This window comes from Peromyscus maniculatus, chromosome 22 (genome assembly GCF_049852395.1).
Source record: "Peromyscus maniculatus bairdii isolate BWxNUB_F1_BW_parent chromosome 22, HU_Pman_BW_mat_3.1, whole genome shotgun sequence".
Classification (NCBI taxonomy): Eukaryota; Metazoa; Chordata; class Mammalia; order Rodentia; family Cricetidae; genus Peromyscus; species Peromyscus maniculatus.
The window spans coordinates 3,933,080-3,951,284 of NC_134873.1; the positions used below are offsets into that span (position 1 = coordinate 3,933,080).

Here is an 18,205-nt window from a genome sequence, read left to right on the forward strand (position 1 = left end):
AGAAACGGAGTTCCTGGCCTGGCGCCCTGCAGCGTGCGCATCAGCTGACAGCGTTCCCCCCACCCCCCCACCCCGCTGCTCCTGGGACGTCTGTGGCTGAGTCTGCACCTGAGAGCTGAGTGACCCCCTGCCAGCCTGTGCCCCTCTGAGAGGGACCCCCCACTCCCCAGACCCCCTGCCCACCCCAGCCTGGTCCAAGCCACCCTTGGCTACATTAGGAGATGGAGGGATTGTGGGTGGGGTTGGGGTCTCCTCTGGGACGACGTCTAAGTGGAATGTACCCCAGGACCACTGGGCGGTGGGGTCTGGAGGATGTGGGTGGCACAGGACCTGTCCTTCCTGCTGGGAGGGCTGCGATTCCAGCTGCTCAGGGGGTTGAGGCAGAAGGATTGTGAGTTCCAAGCTAACTTTGGCTACAGAGTGAGTTCAAGAGGTAACCTGTGCTGAGACCCTGTCTCAAAAACTCAAAGGAGTGGGGCAGTGGTGGCGCACGCCTTTAATCCCAGCACTCGGGAGGCAGAGGCAGGCGGATCTCTGTGAGTTCAAGGCCAGCCTGGTCTACGGAGGGCTACATAAAGAAACCGTCTCAAATCAAACAAACAAACAAACAAAACCCAGAGAGAAAAAGAGGTGGACAGAGATACTGAAATGTCACAGCAGCCAGAAGGTAGGGACAGCCGGTGTCCACAAATGAATGATGGACATGTGATGAGGCCCATTGCCACAGTGGAATACCATGCAGCCATGAATAGGACAGAGGTTCTCACACCCGCACCCACAGACAGCACATGGGGAGCCCTTAGGGACGTGGTGCTCAGTGAGAGATCCAGAGGCAAAAGGTCAGGAAATGTCCAGAACAGGCCAATCCAGAGACAGGAAGTGGGTTTGTGGGCACTGGAGACTGGGAGTGGGTGAGAGTTCATATTGAATGGAAACAGAGCTTCGGTGTGGGGAGACGGAACGTTCTGGAGATGAATGGTAGGGACAGTTGCACAGGTGTGTGAATGAACCATGCACTAAAGACAGAAATGCCCATGTAGCCCAGGCTGGCCTTGAACTCCTCACCCCGCTGTGTCAGCCTTCTGAGTTCTAGATGGCAGGCGTGTACCATCACACCTGGCAGAGGCTGGCCAGCTTGTCTTAGGCGGGGCGCCCCGAAGCCGCGGTGTCCTCGGCCCAGCCATGGCTCCTTCCCGTCCCTCTGCTTTTGCTGACCTGAGATAACTCTTCGGACTCAGCAGATTTCTCTGGAGAAGTTTTGGGAAGCGTTGCTCAAAATACCTGCTGCAGGTGGAGGAGGTGGCTGCCGTCCGCCACTGAGGCTCCCCGGAGACTCTCGGGGCTTGTGTGTGGGTCCTCGAGGTGGCCCAGGCCTCCCGGCCGCATGACTGAGGGACGGTGCCTTGTCCTTATCTGGGCTCCACGTGGCTGCGCCCGTGAGCCCTCGGCCACCCAGAAAAACGTCTCCGGAGCCGTGGCGTCCCGAGCGTCAGGAGACAGGAGGGAAGCGGCTCTCCTGAGCACTCCAGACACCCCAGGACCTGGGCAAAGTGACCCAGCAGGGGTGTGCGGGAGCGACTGCCCAGGACGGTGACTTTAGTGATGGCCGTGGGGCGGGCTGACATGAACCACTCACGTCCTGCCCACATCTCACTCTGAATTCTCAAATGCAGAGCTGAAGCAAGGCTCTGGGCAAAGCCAATCTGCAGAACCAGGTGGAAGCCGCTCGACCCTCAGGGCCACTGAGGCCAGAAGCCACGGCCCCAACTGGGGACTCTGAGGCCTGGGGAGACTGTTTCAGAACAAGAAAGGACCAGAGGGGTGGCCCACCTCTGAACCCGTCCCCACAGCACCGTGGCTGCACCCTGGAGGTCACGTGTCTCATGTCCACTTCAGAGCAGCAGGAAGCTCATGGAGGTCTCGGCCGTGGCACCCTCAGGGTCGGACGGGGTCAGGCCCTGTGCTCCCCCACACCCCCCTCTCCCCTGTGACTCCAGTCTTCCTGTAACTCCCACGCCCACGCCCAGCCTACCCTACCCCAGGGCCTTTGCACAGAGTTGAGTCTCCACGGAGTGCTCTCGCCACGAATCTTCCCAGGACAGCCCAGTATCCACAGACGGACGGTGGACGCACAGTGTGCCCATCCACGCGCTGGGATGTCGTCATTCAGCCCAAAACAGGAGCGAGGCTGGCGGATCAAAAACGTAATTCCCCAGGCTGCAGAGATGGCTTTTCAGTCAAGAGCACTCACTGGCTGCTCTCCCACAGGACCTAGGTTCAATTCCCAGCTCTGTCTGTAACTCCAGCTCCAGGATCCAACACCCTCAAACAGGCATAAATGCAGACAAAACACCAGTGCACATAAAAAACAAAATGATAAAAATTAAAGGAAAAATAAAGTAAAATCTGAAAAAAAAAACAATCTCTATTGCTGAATTGGCCTGCTCTGACCTATTCTTTGTTTTTAAACTTTGTAGTTATTGAATTTTTATTTTCTTTTTAACTCTGTGTATATCTGGGTATGGGTATGCAATACTCTCCGGATCCCCCCAGAGCTGCCCAGTGTGGGTACCGGGAACTGAACTCGGGTCCTCTGCAGGAGCAGGAAGCTCTGTGAGCCATCTCTCCAACCCCCGACCCCCCAGGCAGGGTTTCTCTGTGCAGCCCGGGCTGTCCTGGATCTCGCTCTGTAGACCAGGCTGGCCTCGAACTCACAGAGATCCGCCTGGCTCTGCCTCCCGAGTGCGGGGATTGAAGGCGTGCGCCACCACCGCCCTGCCCTGAAATCTCTCCGACCCCTTGTTGCCCCGAGTCTTCTCCTTGCAGCTTCACGATCTGATTTGTCTTTGAGCTGTCCCTGCTCTCTGGCCTTCCTGAGCCGGCCATGTTTCTGCTGACAGGGTTGGTGTCCTCAGGGGACCTGAGTCCTTGGTGCCACTGACCAGCAGGTGGGACTTGTGCGGCACAGGCCCCTCCCCACATCCTTTCTCCTGCCGGCCACGGCATCGACCTCCTCCGAGCAGGGACATTGATTGACCCGCTGGGCAGGTGCTGTGTGGACGTCAGAACTGGCCGGGTTTCTGCAGGAGTGATCTGTTTTTGCCTGTGTGGGTCTTTTTGCTAATGGCAGGGAAAGAGCTGAGTCTCAGCAGATATGGGGGTGCGGGGGGTGAGGGGGGCAGTGAGCCAGGCATGGTAGCACATGCCTGTCATCCCAAAACTCAGCAAGCGGAGGCATGAGGATTCGGAGTTTAGGGTCGGGGTCATCCTTCCCTACAGAAAGAGTTCAAGCCCATCCTGGGCTACTTGAGACTCTGTCTCAAAACAATGGGGGAGGAAGCAGAGAGCTAGGGAGGCCCACGGAGATCCACAAAGATACCCCCGCAAAAGACTGCTGGCAATGGTCGAGAGATGGCCAGGACTGATCTACTCTGGTGATGGGATGGCCAAACACCCTAATAGTTGTGCCATAAACCCCATCCAAGGACTGAGGAATCTGGATGCAGACATCCACGGCTGGGCCCCTGGTGGAGCACTGGGAGTCTAATTAGCGAGAAAGAGGAGGGTTTATATGAGCGAGAATTGTTGAAGCCAAGGTTGGATAAAGCACCGGGACAAATAACCAAATGAATGGAAACACATGAACTATGAACCAAAGGCTGAGGGGCCCCCAACTGGGTCAGGCCCTCTGAATGGGTGAGACAGTTTGGGAAGCAGCTGTGCGGTGGTGCCGGGTCCTGGGCTCGTTGCATGAGTTGGCTGTTTGAATCCTGGGACCTATGCAGGGACGCTTGGCTCGGTCTGGGAGGGGGGGACTGGACCTGCCTGGACTGAGTCTATCAGGTCGATCCCAGTCCTCGGGGGAGACCTTGATCTGGAGGAGGTGGGAATGGGGGGTGGGCTGGGGGGAGGGGGAGGGGGTGGGGGGGAGAGCATGGGAATCTGTGGCTATTATGTGGAACTGAGTGGTGTTGTAAAATAAAAAAAATAAATAAAAATAAATAAATAAATAAAAAACCAATGCCTGGGAAACAGCTATAAACCCAGCACTGGGGAGGTGGGGACGGAAGGATCGGGGCTCCCGGGCCAGCCAGCCTAGGCGAATCAGTGAGTTCCAGGGAGAGACTCTGTCTGAAAAACCGTGGGGGAGAGCCCTTGTAGACGCCCGAAGTCCACCTCCAGCCAAGTCCACATCATGCACACAAGCCACCTGAACCCAGTGTGGCCAAAGTAGAAAGCAGTTTAGGCATCCGGCTTCAGGTCATGCTGGACCCAGGAATCCAGCTCCTCGGATGCTGCTTCTGCCTCCCTGCTCCCCACGGCTCTTGGGCTGACAGTGCAGTAGGTACCAGGCACCTGAGCACGGTGCCAGCCACCAGGAAAAGCCAAAGGAAAACAAAACGTTTCCTCCATAAGTGAGCACCCAAGAGGGAAGACAGGAGCCCAGAGCCACCCCACCCCACCCCTGCACAGGATGACCTGGACAGTGTGGGTCCCGATTCTGCACCCTCATCCCTGTGCCATGGGGCAGAGTCTGGATGGCGGTGATGGGTCCTCAGCGTCCTCAGGAGGCAGGAGGAGCATCCTGGGAACCAGATGCCAAGGCCCCAGTCCTCAGGGACCCCAGGGGAGTTCTGAGGGGCCCACAGGGCGCCCCAAGGTTCAGCCTGCCTTCCTGATTTTTGAGGCAGCCTCACTCTGGAGCCTAGGCTGGCCTCGAACTCCATCTGTAACCAGTGATGACTTTGAACCCCTGATCCTCCCTCCGCAGTTCTGGGATGTCAGGTGTGTGCAACCTCTCCTGGTTGCTGTCTTGGGGATGACCCGCCACCCCCAGGCTTCACACGCACTTAGGTGTGACGGTGCCAGATAAGTCCCAACCCCAGAACCCTGTCTTGCGCTGATACCGAGTTTTATGTAGCCCAGGTTGGCTCAGACATCCCGTGTAGCTGAGGATGACCTTAAACTCCCGACCCTCCTGTATGGCCACGCCCACTTGTACCCGCTTGATAAATGTTTAAGTGCATAAGCCGGGCTGTAAGCCACTGGGTTCGTAAGCCCAGGGCCCTGGACACACGGGTAGCCAAGAGCCCCACTCAGCCCTGTCCGCATCCCGTCCTGGCTCGGCCTGGGGGAACGGGTTCTAGGAACTCCGAGGGGCGGACCCAGCTGGGGCGGGGTGTGGAGCCGAGTTGTCCCCAGCTGTCCCCAGCAGCAAAGTTGACGGAGCTCCGGCGTCCTGCTGCGCCCTCTGCCGGACAGAGGCGGGGCTGCATGAGGCGCCGTGCCGCGCGGCCCGAACGCACCTTGCAGAGCTCAGCGCCTACTGTATGCGCTCTTTCAGGACCAGCGCCCGCTCTAGGGCCCCCGTGCGGGGCTCGGGTTTTGCGGCGCTTTTCTGCGCGACCGCTGTAGGGACTCTGGGGAAAGAACTACGTCCAGTGGACACACTCTTTGAGCATAGTGCCTACTGTAGGCAGAGTACCGGCTGTATACTATTCCTGCCAAGGGGAATGCCTGTTGTACATGTGCGCCATGCCAGGCACAGGGCCCGCTGTATGCACATTCCGCAAGACATAGTGCTTCCTGTAAACACGAATCATAAAGGACAGGGTGCCTGATGTATACTCCAGGGCCCGCCGGACGCACTCCTTGGACAGTACAGTTCCTGTTGCGTATTTCCCCTGTAAATCAGTGCCTGCTGCGCGGGCTCCCCTCCTCCACGCTGTCCTCATCTTTGCCTCACCGGGGCCCCTTCTTCCCACACCAGGACTTCAGGACCGTCCCTTATTCTTGTGCTGACCCCGGCTAGGCCACCCCTCTCTCTGGCCCCTGCTCAGTGAGACCCCTTCTGACGCTCCATGCCAGGCCTTAACTCTTTTCTTCAATGGGACGATAGGCGTTAGAAGTTGGGGTGATGGCCCGGGTGGCCTCCTGCCCTGGCTGGGGCTGGCGGCTTGGCTCACAGCCATGCGCACACAGTGACTTGAAGATGGCACTGAGTGGTTATACTCTGAGACGCTCCCAATGGCTGTCCCTGGCTGGGCCCTGTCCAGCAGACTACCCTGAAGCAGGTGTATACAGCAGGCACTGTGCCCTGCATGGAGTAAATACTGCAGGCCCTGCTCGCTGAGGGGAAAGCTCTCCCCACCAGGGTCGGCCAGGTGCGCTTCCCGGAGGAGGCAAGTTCAGCGCCCGGCACCGGCTATCTGTCGTAGAGTCCTCCCCCCGGCTGCCAGGGGACGCCACGGAGGAAGTGGGGTTGTTGGGAGCCTTGGAGGATCCAAAAGGAGCTGGCTAGGTACCAGGGTTGGGGAAACTGAGGCGGAGGACTTGGGGCCAGAACCAGGCGAGGGAAGCAGCGCTGGCGGCGGGCCTGGAGGGCGGGGCTGGGTGGAGGATCGGTGACGGCAGCGCCCGGGAATGTGCGGCAGGGAGGGTCCCTCCGCCCCCAGCGGGCGTGCGGGGCCTCGGGAAGGGATGCTAGGGACCCGGGTGGGGAGTCTGGATCGAGAGGGAGATGGGTTCCCGGGGGCGTGGAGGACTCACTGGGGGAGATGGGGACCGGGTGGGGGCCCCCTGGGATGGGTAGGAGCCTGGGTTGAGCGGGTGATGGGGACGGGGTTGGAGAGTCAGGTTGCGGGGTGCTGAGGACCAGGACGGGGTACTCGGGGTACGCACTGTCCCACTCAGAGCCCCAGCTCCGCGCACATTCCCCGGCCCTGAGTGCGGCGCCCGGAATAGCAGCCCGGTCACCCCCGCGCACCGCCCCGCAGCTGGACTTCCCAAGGTCACTGGCACCCAGGATACCACGACCAACGTTGGGCCACGACGACGCTACCAGGCGCAGTCGGTCAGTCCCCTGCCGCAGCTCCATGCCCAACTCTTTGCGCCCTCTCCCACCGCACGAGGGCGCCCCGGGCCTGCGCCCTCGGTGACCCCAGCCTGGGCGCGCCTGGGAGGCCCGGGTGGGAGGGACCGACCGAGCTCCCCAGTCCCGCACCTCGGGGCCCCGCCGCTTCCGCCAGTCCCTGGGGCGTCCCAGGGAAGCCTGGACGCCTTGCCGAGGGCTCTGAGCAGCCGGTAAGTCCCTCTTCTCATCCCGCCACTATCCCGGCTGGTGTGGCGACAATGCGATTGGCTCCTTTCCCTCCTTGGGGCGAAAGCAGCGATCCGTAGGATGGTGGTGAGTTTGGGGGGTCCGCACTTCCTCCGGGGTGGAACGGAAGCCCTGCTACGCCAGTGCAGGAGAGGGGTGTGCTGTTCCCGAGAGGGCACTGACAGCCGGGGTAGGAGGCCCCCCACGAAGTCCCCTCCCCAGCCTCTCTCTTCCTTCCCGGGCCAGCCCAGCCTCCGGGGCCGCGGAGGGAGGGCTCCCGGCGGGCGTCGTGAAGCAACGCCCCAGGGGTTCCAGCCGCCTCGGTCTCCAGGGTGCCCCAGAGGGTGGGATGACAGCGTCAGTGCGGCTGACCACCGCGGAGAGCCTGGCTCCGGCCGGGCTGGGGGACCCCGGCCTTCCCTCCCCGGGTACCTGGACCCTGCGGGACTCCTGCGTGCCCTTCAGAGCGCCTGGCCCCGGCCCCGGCAGGGACTCACGGGGCCTTGGTTCCCGTCCCTCCTGGCTTGTCCTGCCAGGCCCGGATCACGAGGAGGGCGTGGGCCGAGAATGACTTCATCCGGTCCCCGCAGATGGGGGAAACTGAGGCCTCTGCTCAGCCCTACCCTGCCCATTTCTCCGCAGACCCTCGGGGCGCCGCAGCCCACGCCCCGGGCGGATGAAACCATGGCACTCGTGCAGGAAGGAGGCCAGGTCAGCTTTCCCCGCCCGCCGCGGGGGGGTTCCCTTAGGCTACGGGGCGTCTGGGAGCAGAGGGGTCCCCAGAGGCTGGGGCGCAGCCCGGAGGGCGGCACCCATTGTATCCCGAGTTTCTGAAGGAGCCCCCCCCCCCCCCCGGCTGCCCCCTCTACAGAGTCTAAGAGACTCATGGACACTGCACGGACAGGGAAACTGAGGCCCGAGGAACCGGAATGGTTGGCTCCTGGCCACCCAAGAAGGTAGATGGAAGGGGTGATAAACTGTGCTTAAAGGATCCCTCCCGTGGTTGGCATTAGGCACCTACTGTGTGCGTTAGAAAAGAACACACTACCAATAATAACAGCAGATTAAGCGGACTGTGTGGCAGCCCGGGTCTGTTAGTCATGACCCAGGGGCTGAGACAGGAGGATTTTCCAGAGTTTGGGCCTGACCCGAGCTACCCGAGCAAGACTGGAGGAGGAGGAGGAGGGGGGGGAGGGGGAGGGGGAGGGGGAGGAGGGGGAGGAGGAGGGCAAACACCTAGTCTTCAGCACTAGAAGAGGAGGCAGGAAGGTCATGAGTTCAAGGTCATCCTCAGCTACCTAGGGAGCTCAAGGCCAGCCTGGGCTACAAGACCCTGTCTCAAAAAATAAAAATAAAAAAATGACCTAGGCATGGTGGCTCCCACCTTTAATCCCAGCCCTCGGGAGGCAGAGGCAGGCGGATCTCTGAGTTCGAGGCCAGCCTGGGCTACAAGACCCTGTCTCAAAAAATAAAAATAAAAAAATGACCTAGGCATGGTGGCTCCCACCTTTAATCCCAGCCCTCGGGAGGCAGAGGCAGGCGGATCTCTGAGTTCGAGGCCAGCCTGGGCTACAGAGAGAGATCCAGGACAGCCAGGGCTACACAGTGAGACCCTGTCTCCAATAAACAAGCAAGGCGCTGGGGAGATGTTCAGGGTTCGAGGCCTCATCCTGCCCTTTGAGAGAACCATGTTTGGTTCCCAGCACCCTGTCAGGCTGGGCAAAAAATTCTCCTGCCTCTGCCTCCCGAGTGCTGGGATTAAAGGCGTGCGCCACCACTGCCCGGCTTGCTTTGTTGTTTTGAAGCAGGGTTTCTCTGTGTAGCCCTGGCTGTCCTGGAACTCACTCTGTAGCCCAGGCTGGCCTCGAACTCAGCCTCGGCCTCCCAAGTGCGGAGAATACAGGCGTGGGCCACCACATTCATCTCAAACTAAAATTAATTTCAAAACAAGTAACAACACATGAAGTTCCTAGTCCCCGCGGAGGGCCTGACCTGAGCCAATGGCCCCCTCGAGGCTTTCCGGGGAGGGGGCGGGGCTGCTGTTACCTCATTTCTTTTTAGGGACAAGAGGGCACAGAGAGGTTCAGCTGCCCTCGGGGATCACACAGCCAGCCAGGGCTGAGATGGCCATCCACCCTGGTCCTGCTGCTCAGCGCCTCCTCCGGAACCTTCTGCTCTCGCTGTGGACCCTCCTGAGCTGTGATTTGGGGGTTGTTACTGCTCAGGTAAGGGGGCGAAAGGGCCCGGGAGCGGCGCAGGGGTGTGGATGCGGCAGGGACCCCCGCCCTCCCCCTGGCTGACCCCCCTCTCTACCCTCAAGTAGGGTCCGGGGGAGTGGACGCCCTGGGGGTCTTGGAGCAGGTGTTCCAGCTCCTGCGGCCGGGGCGTCGCTGTGCGCAGCCGCCGCTGTGTCCGGTAAGCGGGAGCCGCTCCCGGGGCCGCCCTGGCCCGCCGGGCCGCGCCCCTGGCCTGCCCACACACGCCGTGCGCCCTTTCATCCCGCGGGCCGGCTGGAATGCGGGCGGGGCCGGTGCGGGCGGGGGGCGGCCTGGCCGGGGGGAGGAGGGGGTCCGGGGGGGGTCCCCGGGGTGGGGGTCCCTGGGGTGGGGGTCCTGATGGGGGGTCCCCGGGGTGGGGGTCCCCGGGGTGGGGGTCCCGATGGGGCGTCCCCGGGGTGGGGGTCCCGGTGGGGAGGGTCCCTGGGGTGGGGGTCCCGGGGTGGGGGGTCCCCGGGGTGGGGGTCCCGGTGGGGAGGGTCTCCGGGGTGGGGGTCCCGGTGGGGAGGGTCCCCGGGGTGAGGGTCCCGGTGGGGGGTCCCCGGGGTGGGGGTCCCGGTGGGAGGGTCCCCGGGGTGGGGGTCCCGGTGGGGAGGGTCCCCGGGGTGGGGGTCCCGATGGGGAGGGTCTCCGGGGTGGGGGTCGCCGGGGTGGGGGTCCCGATGAGGAGGGTCCCCGGGGTGGGGGTCCCGATGGGGAGGGCCCGGGGTGGGGGTCCCCGGGGTGGGGGTCCCGGTGGGGGGGTCCCCGGGGTGGAGTCCTGCGACGCCCGGCCACCCTGCTTCTTGCAGACTCCCCGGAGAGGAGCCTTGCTGGGGCGACAGCCATGAGTACCGGGTCTGCCAGCTGCCCGTAAGCCGAGTCCGCCCCACCCCTCTTGCCTTGGTACCCCCGCCCCAAAGGCCCCTGCTTGGTCTCCCTGGTCTCCTCTACCCATCTGTGTCCTCTCCCAGGACTGCCCCCCAGGGGCGATACCCTTCCGCGACCTGCAGTGCGCTCTCTACAATGGCCACCCTGTCCTGGGCACCCAGAAGACCTACCAATGGGTGCCCTTCCACGGGGGTGAGTAATCTGACCTCCTGGGGTGAAACAGAGAGAGAACTTTGAAAGGAGTCCGGCAACACCCAGAGGCGCAGGCACTGGGATGGGGTTTTGAAGCATACGTAGGAGCTGGTGAAGGGAGAAGCGGTCCCTTTGGCACAGCGTCAACCTCTAGGCTGAGCACTGACTTTAAGAGTTTTCTCCAGAGGCCGACAGTTTTCAGGCTGATCCCACTAACAGGAAATGTTGTCGCACGGAGCTGAAAATAGCAGCTTATATAACTGGGTGCCCGGGGCAGCAGCCTCCAGATGAAGGGAGACAGGCGGGCCGGCTCGGTGGGGCAGGTAGGCCGGCCAGCGGGGACGCCACCAACTCCCGGGGCGCCCTCCATCTGCCCCGTGCCTCCCCCACAGCATCGACTAGGTCTGCCGCCAGCCAGCCTGCGGGTCCCACCGGACAGGGAAGGGAAACTGAGGCACAGGCCGGCAGTACAGCAAGGCTCAGGCTTGCTCACTTACTCAAGGCAGTGTTCCTGGCCCGGGATGGGAAGCTGGAGGGCAGAGTGGGGGTGTGGCCTGGAGGGCACGGAGACACGGAGCGCGGGGGATGGAGGAGACAGGGGTGCAGGGAAGGTGGCGGCGCGCGGCTTTGATCCCAGGACAAGGGAGGCAGAGGCAGGCGGATCTCCGTGAGTTCGAGGCCAGCCTGGGCTACAGAGCGAGATCCAGGACAGTCAGGGTTATGTAAAGAGACGCGGTTTCAAAAACAAAAACAAAAAGAAAGAAAGCGCACGGCCTGGAGACGGGAGCGTGGAGCTGGGCAGGGCTGGAGGAGGCGGGCGGGCGGGGCGGGCCATGGGGCCGGCCCCGGACTCACCCACCCCTCCCGCCCTCAGCACCCAACCTGTGTGACCTCAACTGCCTGGCCGAGGGCCACGCCTTCTACCACAGCTTCGGCCGCGTGCTGGACGGCACCCCTTGCACCCCCGGGTCCCAGGGCCTGTGCGTCGCAGGCGGCTGTCTGGTGAGGCCCCGCCCCACCAGCTCATTTCCCTGCAGGCCCCGCCCCGGCCGCCTCCCACCACTTACGTCGGTCCCCGCCCCTTCACACTAGACTCCGCCCATCGCCCAGATCCAGGCCCAAGCCCCTCCCTCCAGGTCTTTCAAGGCCCGCCCATTTGGCTCCGGGCTCCACCCACCCCTCCAGTCACACGCTCGTGGCTCCTCCCACACTTTCCTTCCAAGCCCAACACACCAATCCCAACCGGGCTCTACCTAGGCTCCGCCTCCTTTCAGGCCCCGCCTTAATACTCAGGCCCCGCCCACCACCAGGCTTCATCGCCAGGCCCCGCCCCTCTGCTTGCCGAGCGCTCTCTCCAGCCCCGCCTCTTCGTCGTGAGCCCCGCCCACTCAGCGCGCCCCGCCACGCCCCCTCCACGCCCACCCTGACCCCGTGTCCCCCGCAGAGCCCCGGCTGTGACGGGTTGCTGGGCTCCGGCGCCCTCGAGGACCGCTGCGGCCTCTGCGGTGGCGCCAACGACTCGTGCCTGTTCGTGCAGCGCGTGTTCCGCGACGCGGGTGACTGCCCCGTCCCGCCCCAGCGCATGCGCTTGCGGAGTGCCGTGGAGAGGGCTGTCCCTTTCACAAGGCGGGCTCCCGGGAGCCGAGACTCTCGCTGATTGGACATTCGGAGGCCCCGCTCCGCAAGCCCTCACCCTGATTGGCCGCCGACAGAGCGTCCCACCCTCTCTCGAATGGATGCGCTCTTAACCCCTTCCCTGCCTCTCCTCAGCAGCATCTCATTTAATCCGAAGCTATCAGTCCCTGAGCACATGCTCGCATCCAAAGTGCACCTGGCTACTGTGCGCCCCCAGCATCCCTCCCCAGCGCACCCCCAGCATCCCTCCCCTGCGCACCCCCGAGCATCCCTCCCCTGCGGACCCCCCCGAGCATCCCTCCCCTGCGCACCCCCGAGCATCCCTCCCCTGCGGATCCCCGAGCATCCCTCCCCTGCGCACCCCCGAGCATCCCTCCCCTGCTCACCCCCGAGCATCCCTCCCCTGCGCACCCCGAGCATCCCTCCCCTGCGCATCCCGAGCATCCCTCCCCTGCGCACCCCCCAGCATCCCTCCCCTGTGCACCCCGAGCATCCCTCCCCTGCGCACCCCCGAGTATCCGTCTCTTGTGTACCCCAGAGCATCCCTCCCCTGCGGACCCCCGAGCATCCCTCCCCTGCGCACCCCGAGCATCCCTCCCCTGCGCACCCCCCAGCATCCCTCCCCTGTGCACCCCGAGCATCCCTCCCCTGCGCACCCCCGAGTATCCGTCTCTTGTGTACCCCAGAGCATCCCTCCCCTGCGGACCCCCGAGCATCCCTCCCCTGCGCACCCCGAGCATCCCTCCCCTGCGCACCCCGAGCATCCCTCCCCTGTCCTGTGCACCCCAGCATCCCTCCCCTGTCCTGTGCACCCCAGCATCCCTCCCCTGCGCACCCCCAGCATCCCTCCCCTGCGCACCCCCAGCATCCCTCCCCTGTGCACCCCGAGCATCCCTCCCCTGCGGACCCCCGAGTATCCGTCTCTTGTGTACCCCAGAGCATCCCTCCCCTGCGCACCCCCGAGCATCCCTCCCCTGCGCACCCCCGAGCATCCCTCCCCTGCGGACCCCCGAGCATCCCTCCCCTGCGGACCCCCGAGTATCCGTCTCTTGTGTACCCCAGAGCATCCCTCCCCTGCGCACCCCCGAGCATCCCTCCCCTGCGCACCCCGAGTATCCGTCTCTTGTGTACCCCAGAGCATCCCACCCCCGTGCGTCCCAGTGCAAACCGCTACCCCTCCACCTGCGCACACCAGCGCATCCCAGAAAATCCTGCTGTGCTACACCCCCAACCTCCCGCCTGCCCCAGGTGCCTTCGCCGGCTACTGGAACGTGACTCTGATCCCCGAAGGCGCCAGGCACATCCGCGTGGCCCAGCGCAGCCACAACCACCTGGGTACTGCGGGGCGTCTGGGGAAACTGAGGCTGGGTGTGGGGGCAGGCGGTTCCCGCGAGCGCAGGCTGACTGGGTTCTTGCAGCGCTGGTGACCCGCGACGGGCGCTACGTGCTGAACGGCGCGGACGGGGTGCCCAGCCCGCCTGGCACCTATGAGGCTGCGGGCACCCGCGTGGTCTACACCCGCGGGGCGGGCCCCGAGGAGACTCTGCAGGCGGCCGGGCCCACCTCCCAGGAGCTGTTGTTGCAGGTGGGCCCGAGTGGACGGCTCGAGGCGGGAGCCTGGGACACAGGCGGGACGCTGGGGTCAGTTAGATGGGGAGGCAGGGGTCCGAGGGGCGGGGCGGGCCACCAGCTCCCGCGCCCTCCCGCTCCAGGTGCTGCTGCGGGAGCCCAATCCAGGCGTGCACTTCGAGTTCTGGCTGCCCCGGGAGCGCTACGGTCCCTTCCAGGCGCAGGCGCAGGCCCTGGGCTGGCCCCTGCGACAGCCTCAGCCTCGGGAGGTGGAGGCTCAGCCTGCGGACACCCCTGCGGTCCCCGAGGCCATCCCTGCCCGGATTGCATCCCTGACCCCAGGTGAGGCGAGGGCAGCGCGGGGGTGGGGTGGGGGAAGCGGTATCAGGCAGGGGTAAGGCCCGTGTCACTCATGACAACACCCCCTCCCCCGTAGACCCCTGCGGGCCATGCCCGGACAGCAGGGGTCGCGCACACCGGCTTCTGCATTACTGCGGCAGCGACTTTGGTGAGACCCCTGACCTTCGGCCCCTTCTGCTGACCCCGATGACCCTTAACTCCTCCTGGATAGTTGCTCTGACCCTCTCCGTTGACCTCAGCTGACCCCCGGTGTCACCTTCGTGCAGTGTTCCAAGCCCGCGTGCTGGGCCGCCACCGGCAGGCCGAGGAGACCCGCTATGAGGTGCGTGTCCTGTTCATCTACAAAAACCACTCACCGCTGCGCACTCGAGAGTATGTGTGGGCGCCAGGCCCCTGCCCCTGCCCACCACTGGCCCCCCATCGGGAGTACCTACTGGCTGTCAGGCGACTGGTCAGCCCCGATGGCACACAGGACCGGCTGCTGCTGCCCTTCGCGGGCTATGCTCGGCTCTGGAGTCCGGCGGAGGACAGCCGAGTTCGCCTGGCTGCTCGGCGCTGTCCAGTCTAAACCTCCCGCCCTACGAGCCCACCAGCTGCTGCTTCTGGTGTCGGGTGACTCAGAAAAATCTCCCGCCAGGATATTTCCAGACACTGTGTTTGTAACCTTGGCTGGCGTGGAACTCTCTGCGTAGACCCGGCTGGTCTTGAATCACAGAGATCCGCCTGCCTCGGCCTCCCCAGTGCTGGGACTAAAGGCCTGCGCTGCCGGGCTACCTTTCCACCAAACGACTTTGGCCCGTCCCTTTTAAAATTACTATTTAATTCCGAGTACAAGAACTCGGAAAAAGAACAAGGCCCTTCCCCGCCGCTCGTCAGCTCTCTAGGCTCAGGGACGCCCTAGCAGAGGCAGCTCAGACACACCCCAAATTACTGTCTTTTCCTGACACCCCCTCCCAGGGTACTGGGTCCACGTGAGACCAGCACAGAGGTGTGAGACTTTGGGGACACACAGAGAATCGGTGTGCCTCCTGACCTGGGCTCTGTCCAGGCTGTCGGTTCATTTCAGTGTCTGTACATCATGGGTCTCTCAACAAGCCGTCCCCAGTGGGGTGTCCCTCTCTGGGTCCTGCCTCAGTCATATGGTCTAACCTGTCCTCAGTGACATCCAGGACTGGGATCCAGAGGCCAGCGGACTGTCAGCCTTGCCTCGATCCTCCACAAGACCCCCTCTGGCTCTGACCCGTCGCCTCGCCCTTCCAAAGGCCTCAGTTTCCCCATCTGTTAGCTCTGTCTACGAACATTTATTGAGCACTGACTGTAGCGGGAGACCCAGCAAGTCCTGGGGAGGCATAGTGCTGTTCTGAGATAAGCAGGGGTCATTTGTTTTTTGTTTTGTTTTGTTTTTCGAGACAGGGTTTCCCTGTGTAGCTTTGCGCCTTTCCTGGAACTCACTCTGTAGACCAGGCTGGCCTCGAACTCACAGAGATCCGCCTGGCTCTGCCTCCTGAGTGCTGGGATTAAAGGCGTGCGCCACCACCACCCGGCTGGGTCATTTGTTTAATGGGTCTTTTATGGCACTGGGGTGTAGAGGGCACCAAGAATCTCCCCCAAATCCCACACCACGTGCAGCTGGGGTCTACAGGGATCTCCGGGGTCCTAGCGCCCCCTCGTGGCTGGACCACCGATTCCCAGGGTGGGAGATGGTCTACAGGGCACAGCTCCAGCAGGCCATGGCGACCTCACACTCACCTATAATGGCTGCCCAACGTGACCCAGGGTCATCTCGGGCCAGGGCCCGGCGCTGAGTCCAGTGCACATGACAGGAGTAACCCAGAAGTAGCAGGAAGGCTCAGGGGGCTGGTCGTGCTGGGCCAGCCGGGAGCGTGAGGCCGGATGCTCCCCTGGGCACCGTGGCATCGCCCAGCCTGCCAGCTCCAGTGACAGACAGGTGGCTGTCCCCCAGAATGCCGTTCACCTCAGATGTGGCTCTTTGTGGTGACCAATAAAGGGGGGTGTTTTCACGTGAAAACACTGGGGGTCGTCAGTAACTGGAATAACCACAGGGAGACACCTTGCTGGCCCAGACCTGTGACCCCAGCGGGGAATGGAGGCAGGGTGAACATCAGGGCCACCTGGGAAACTTAAGGAAGACCCTGTCTCAAAATAAAGATAGGCGGAGGGGCCTGAGGCTGTGGCTCCGTTGGTAAAGTGTTGCTCCGTAAGCGGGAGGGCTTGAGTTCAAATCCTCAGGCGATGTGCGCACAGCTGGGCAGAGCATCCCTGGGCTGATGGCCAGCCCTGCCAAATCCATGACTTCCCGTCAGTAAGGCCTCACATAGCCCAGGCTAGACCCTAAGTCACTATGCAGCTGAGGATGTCCCCCATCCTATCCTAACCCATACCTGGCTCTTATGTAGTTTAACAGGCAGGGGGAGGTTTCTGGCCTTGCCAGGAGGGCCCCTCCCTTCCACTGCCTCCCCATTGGCTGCCCTGGGTGGGTGGGGCCCACCACAGATGGGAGGAGCTTTTGCCAGTTCCCTCTTGCTGCCCCCCCCATGCCCAAGCTGGATTCCGCGCCCCCCTCTGCTGTCCCTACCCACCCCCTCACCGCAGGCCACACGGTCAGATCAAACCAGCTGCTGCAGCCCATCTCTAGTGCCCAGGGGGCCAGTCACCGGGACTGGGGAAGGTTAATCAATGACTGCCCTGGATCCTTCCAGAGCAAAAGCCAAAGTCCTCCCAGAGCTCCACGTTCCCGCGGGTCCCTCTGCCCTCAGGCTCCCTCCCTCTCCCGCCGCCACCACCCACTCTGATCCAGGGACAACATGCCAGGCCCCATCCTGCACCAGGGCTTTGCACAGGCCGTGCCCTCTGCCCCGGGACCTTTGGACAGCAGCTCCCGTTGCCCCTGGCAAACAGTCTTCCTGACCTCACTTCCGCGATGATTTGGTTGAATTTATTTTTATTACTTTCTTTAGGACTTAATATGTAAACCAGGCTAGCCTGGAACTCACCGTGTAGCTAGCCCTGGCTGTCCTGGAACTGCTATGTAGACCAGGCTGGCCTCAGACTCATGGAGATCCTCCTGCCTGTGCCTCCTGAGTGCTGGGATTAAAGACCTGTGATGCCTCACCCAGCCCAAACACTACTGAACAGGTCTCATGTAGCCCAGGCTAGTCTCAAACTCCCTATGTAGCAGGGGATGGTCTTGAACTAATGAATGCGCTGAGCCCAGCATCTCGAAGTTCTTACCCCTTCTCCACTGGAATGCACCGAGGTCGGGGGGGTGGGGGTGGGGGGGAACTGTGGACTGCTCTGTGCTGTTCCATTTTTTAAAATTGTGTTGGATGCATAGAGGCCACACATCCCGAGCAGGGAGAGACTAAGTTACACAGTACTGTTCGTGACAAAGTCACCCTAGGAACCACTTGGCCACAGCTATAAACCGTCAGGGTTTATAGCTGACCCCACTGTGGTTTCTACTGGAGATTCCTTTCCAAGGGCTAGGTAGGGGTGGCAAGCTCAGTGAAAGGGGGCGTGGTCAGGGCGGAGCCCCGCCCAGAATCCCCCAATGAGGGGTTGGGGCGTGGTCAGGGTGGAGCCCCGCCCAGAATCCCCAGTGAGGGGCTGGGGCGTGGTCAGGGTGGAGCCCCGCCCAGAATCCCCAGTGAGGGGCTGGGGGCGTGGCCAGGGTGGAGCTCCGCCCAGAATCCCCCAATGAGGGGCTGGGGCCGTGGTCAGGGAGTGGAGCACTGGTCCAGTCTTCAGGAATCCCTTGTTTCCATCCCAGAACTATGAAAAATAAATTCTAATCACTGACTAGGTCTTGGTCTGTGGCCTGGCTGTCTGCAGGGCACTAGCCTGGACTTGGCTCCGTGCCACACCGATCCCAGCCCCCACTCTGCGAGGCAGAAGAGTCAGGTGTCAGAGCGGCTCTCTCACGTGGTCACCTCCTCGACACTCTCCTCTCCAAGCAAACCCAGGATGTGGATTGTCTCCACCTCTGCCTCTGAGATGAGGGGACAATTTGGCCACAGCCTATGACCGGGGTTGTTGTGTGGGGGGTGTGATTGATCTGTGTGGTGTGACTGTTGTGGGGACTGACATTTCTCCCTGGGAGGGAGGAGGGGGAACAGGACCAGGTGTGACGCTGTTACAGAGGACCCAAGTTCCCTTCCCAGCACACATGTTGGTGGCTCACACC

At 62.7% G+C, this 18,205-nt stretch overlaps 1 protein-coding gene across 1 annotated transcript; it reads left to right on the top strand.

Annotated features, from left to right (window-relative positions):
• The first annotated feature begins 6,950 nt into the window (after positions 1-6,950).
• Adamtsl5 (ADAMTS like 5) lies at positions 6,951-15,540 on the top strand. The gene is made up of 14 exons (XM_006978181.4): positions 6,951-7,083; positions 7,742-7,810; positions 7,971-8,055; positions 9,161-9,324; positions 9,423-9,514; positions 10,167-10,227; positions 10,329-10,437; positions 11,312-11,439; positions 11,882-11,993; positions 13,321-13,407; positions 13,491-13,657; positions 13,785-13,983; positions 14,078-14,149; positions 14,268-15,540. The coding sequence occupies exons 4-14, from the start codon at positions 9,223-9,225 to the stop codon at positions 14,567-14,569; spliced, it is 1,431 nt and encodes a 476-aa protein (XP_006978243.1). The 5' UTR covers positions 6,951-7,083; positions 7,742-7,810; positions 7,971-8,055; positions 9,161-9,222; the 3' UTR covers positions 14,570-15,540.
• The last annotated feature ends 2,665 nt before the right edge of the window (positions 15,541-18,205 follow it).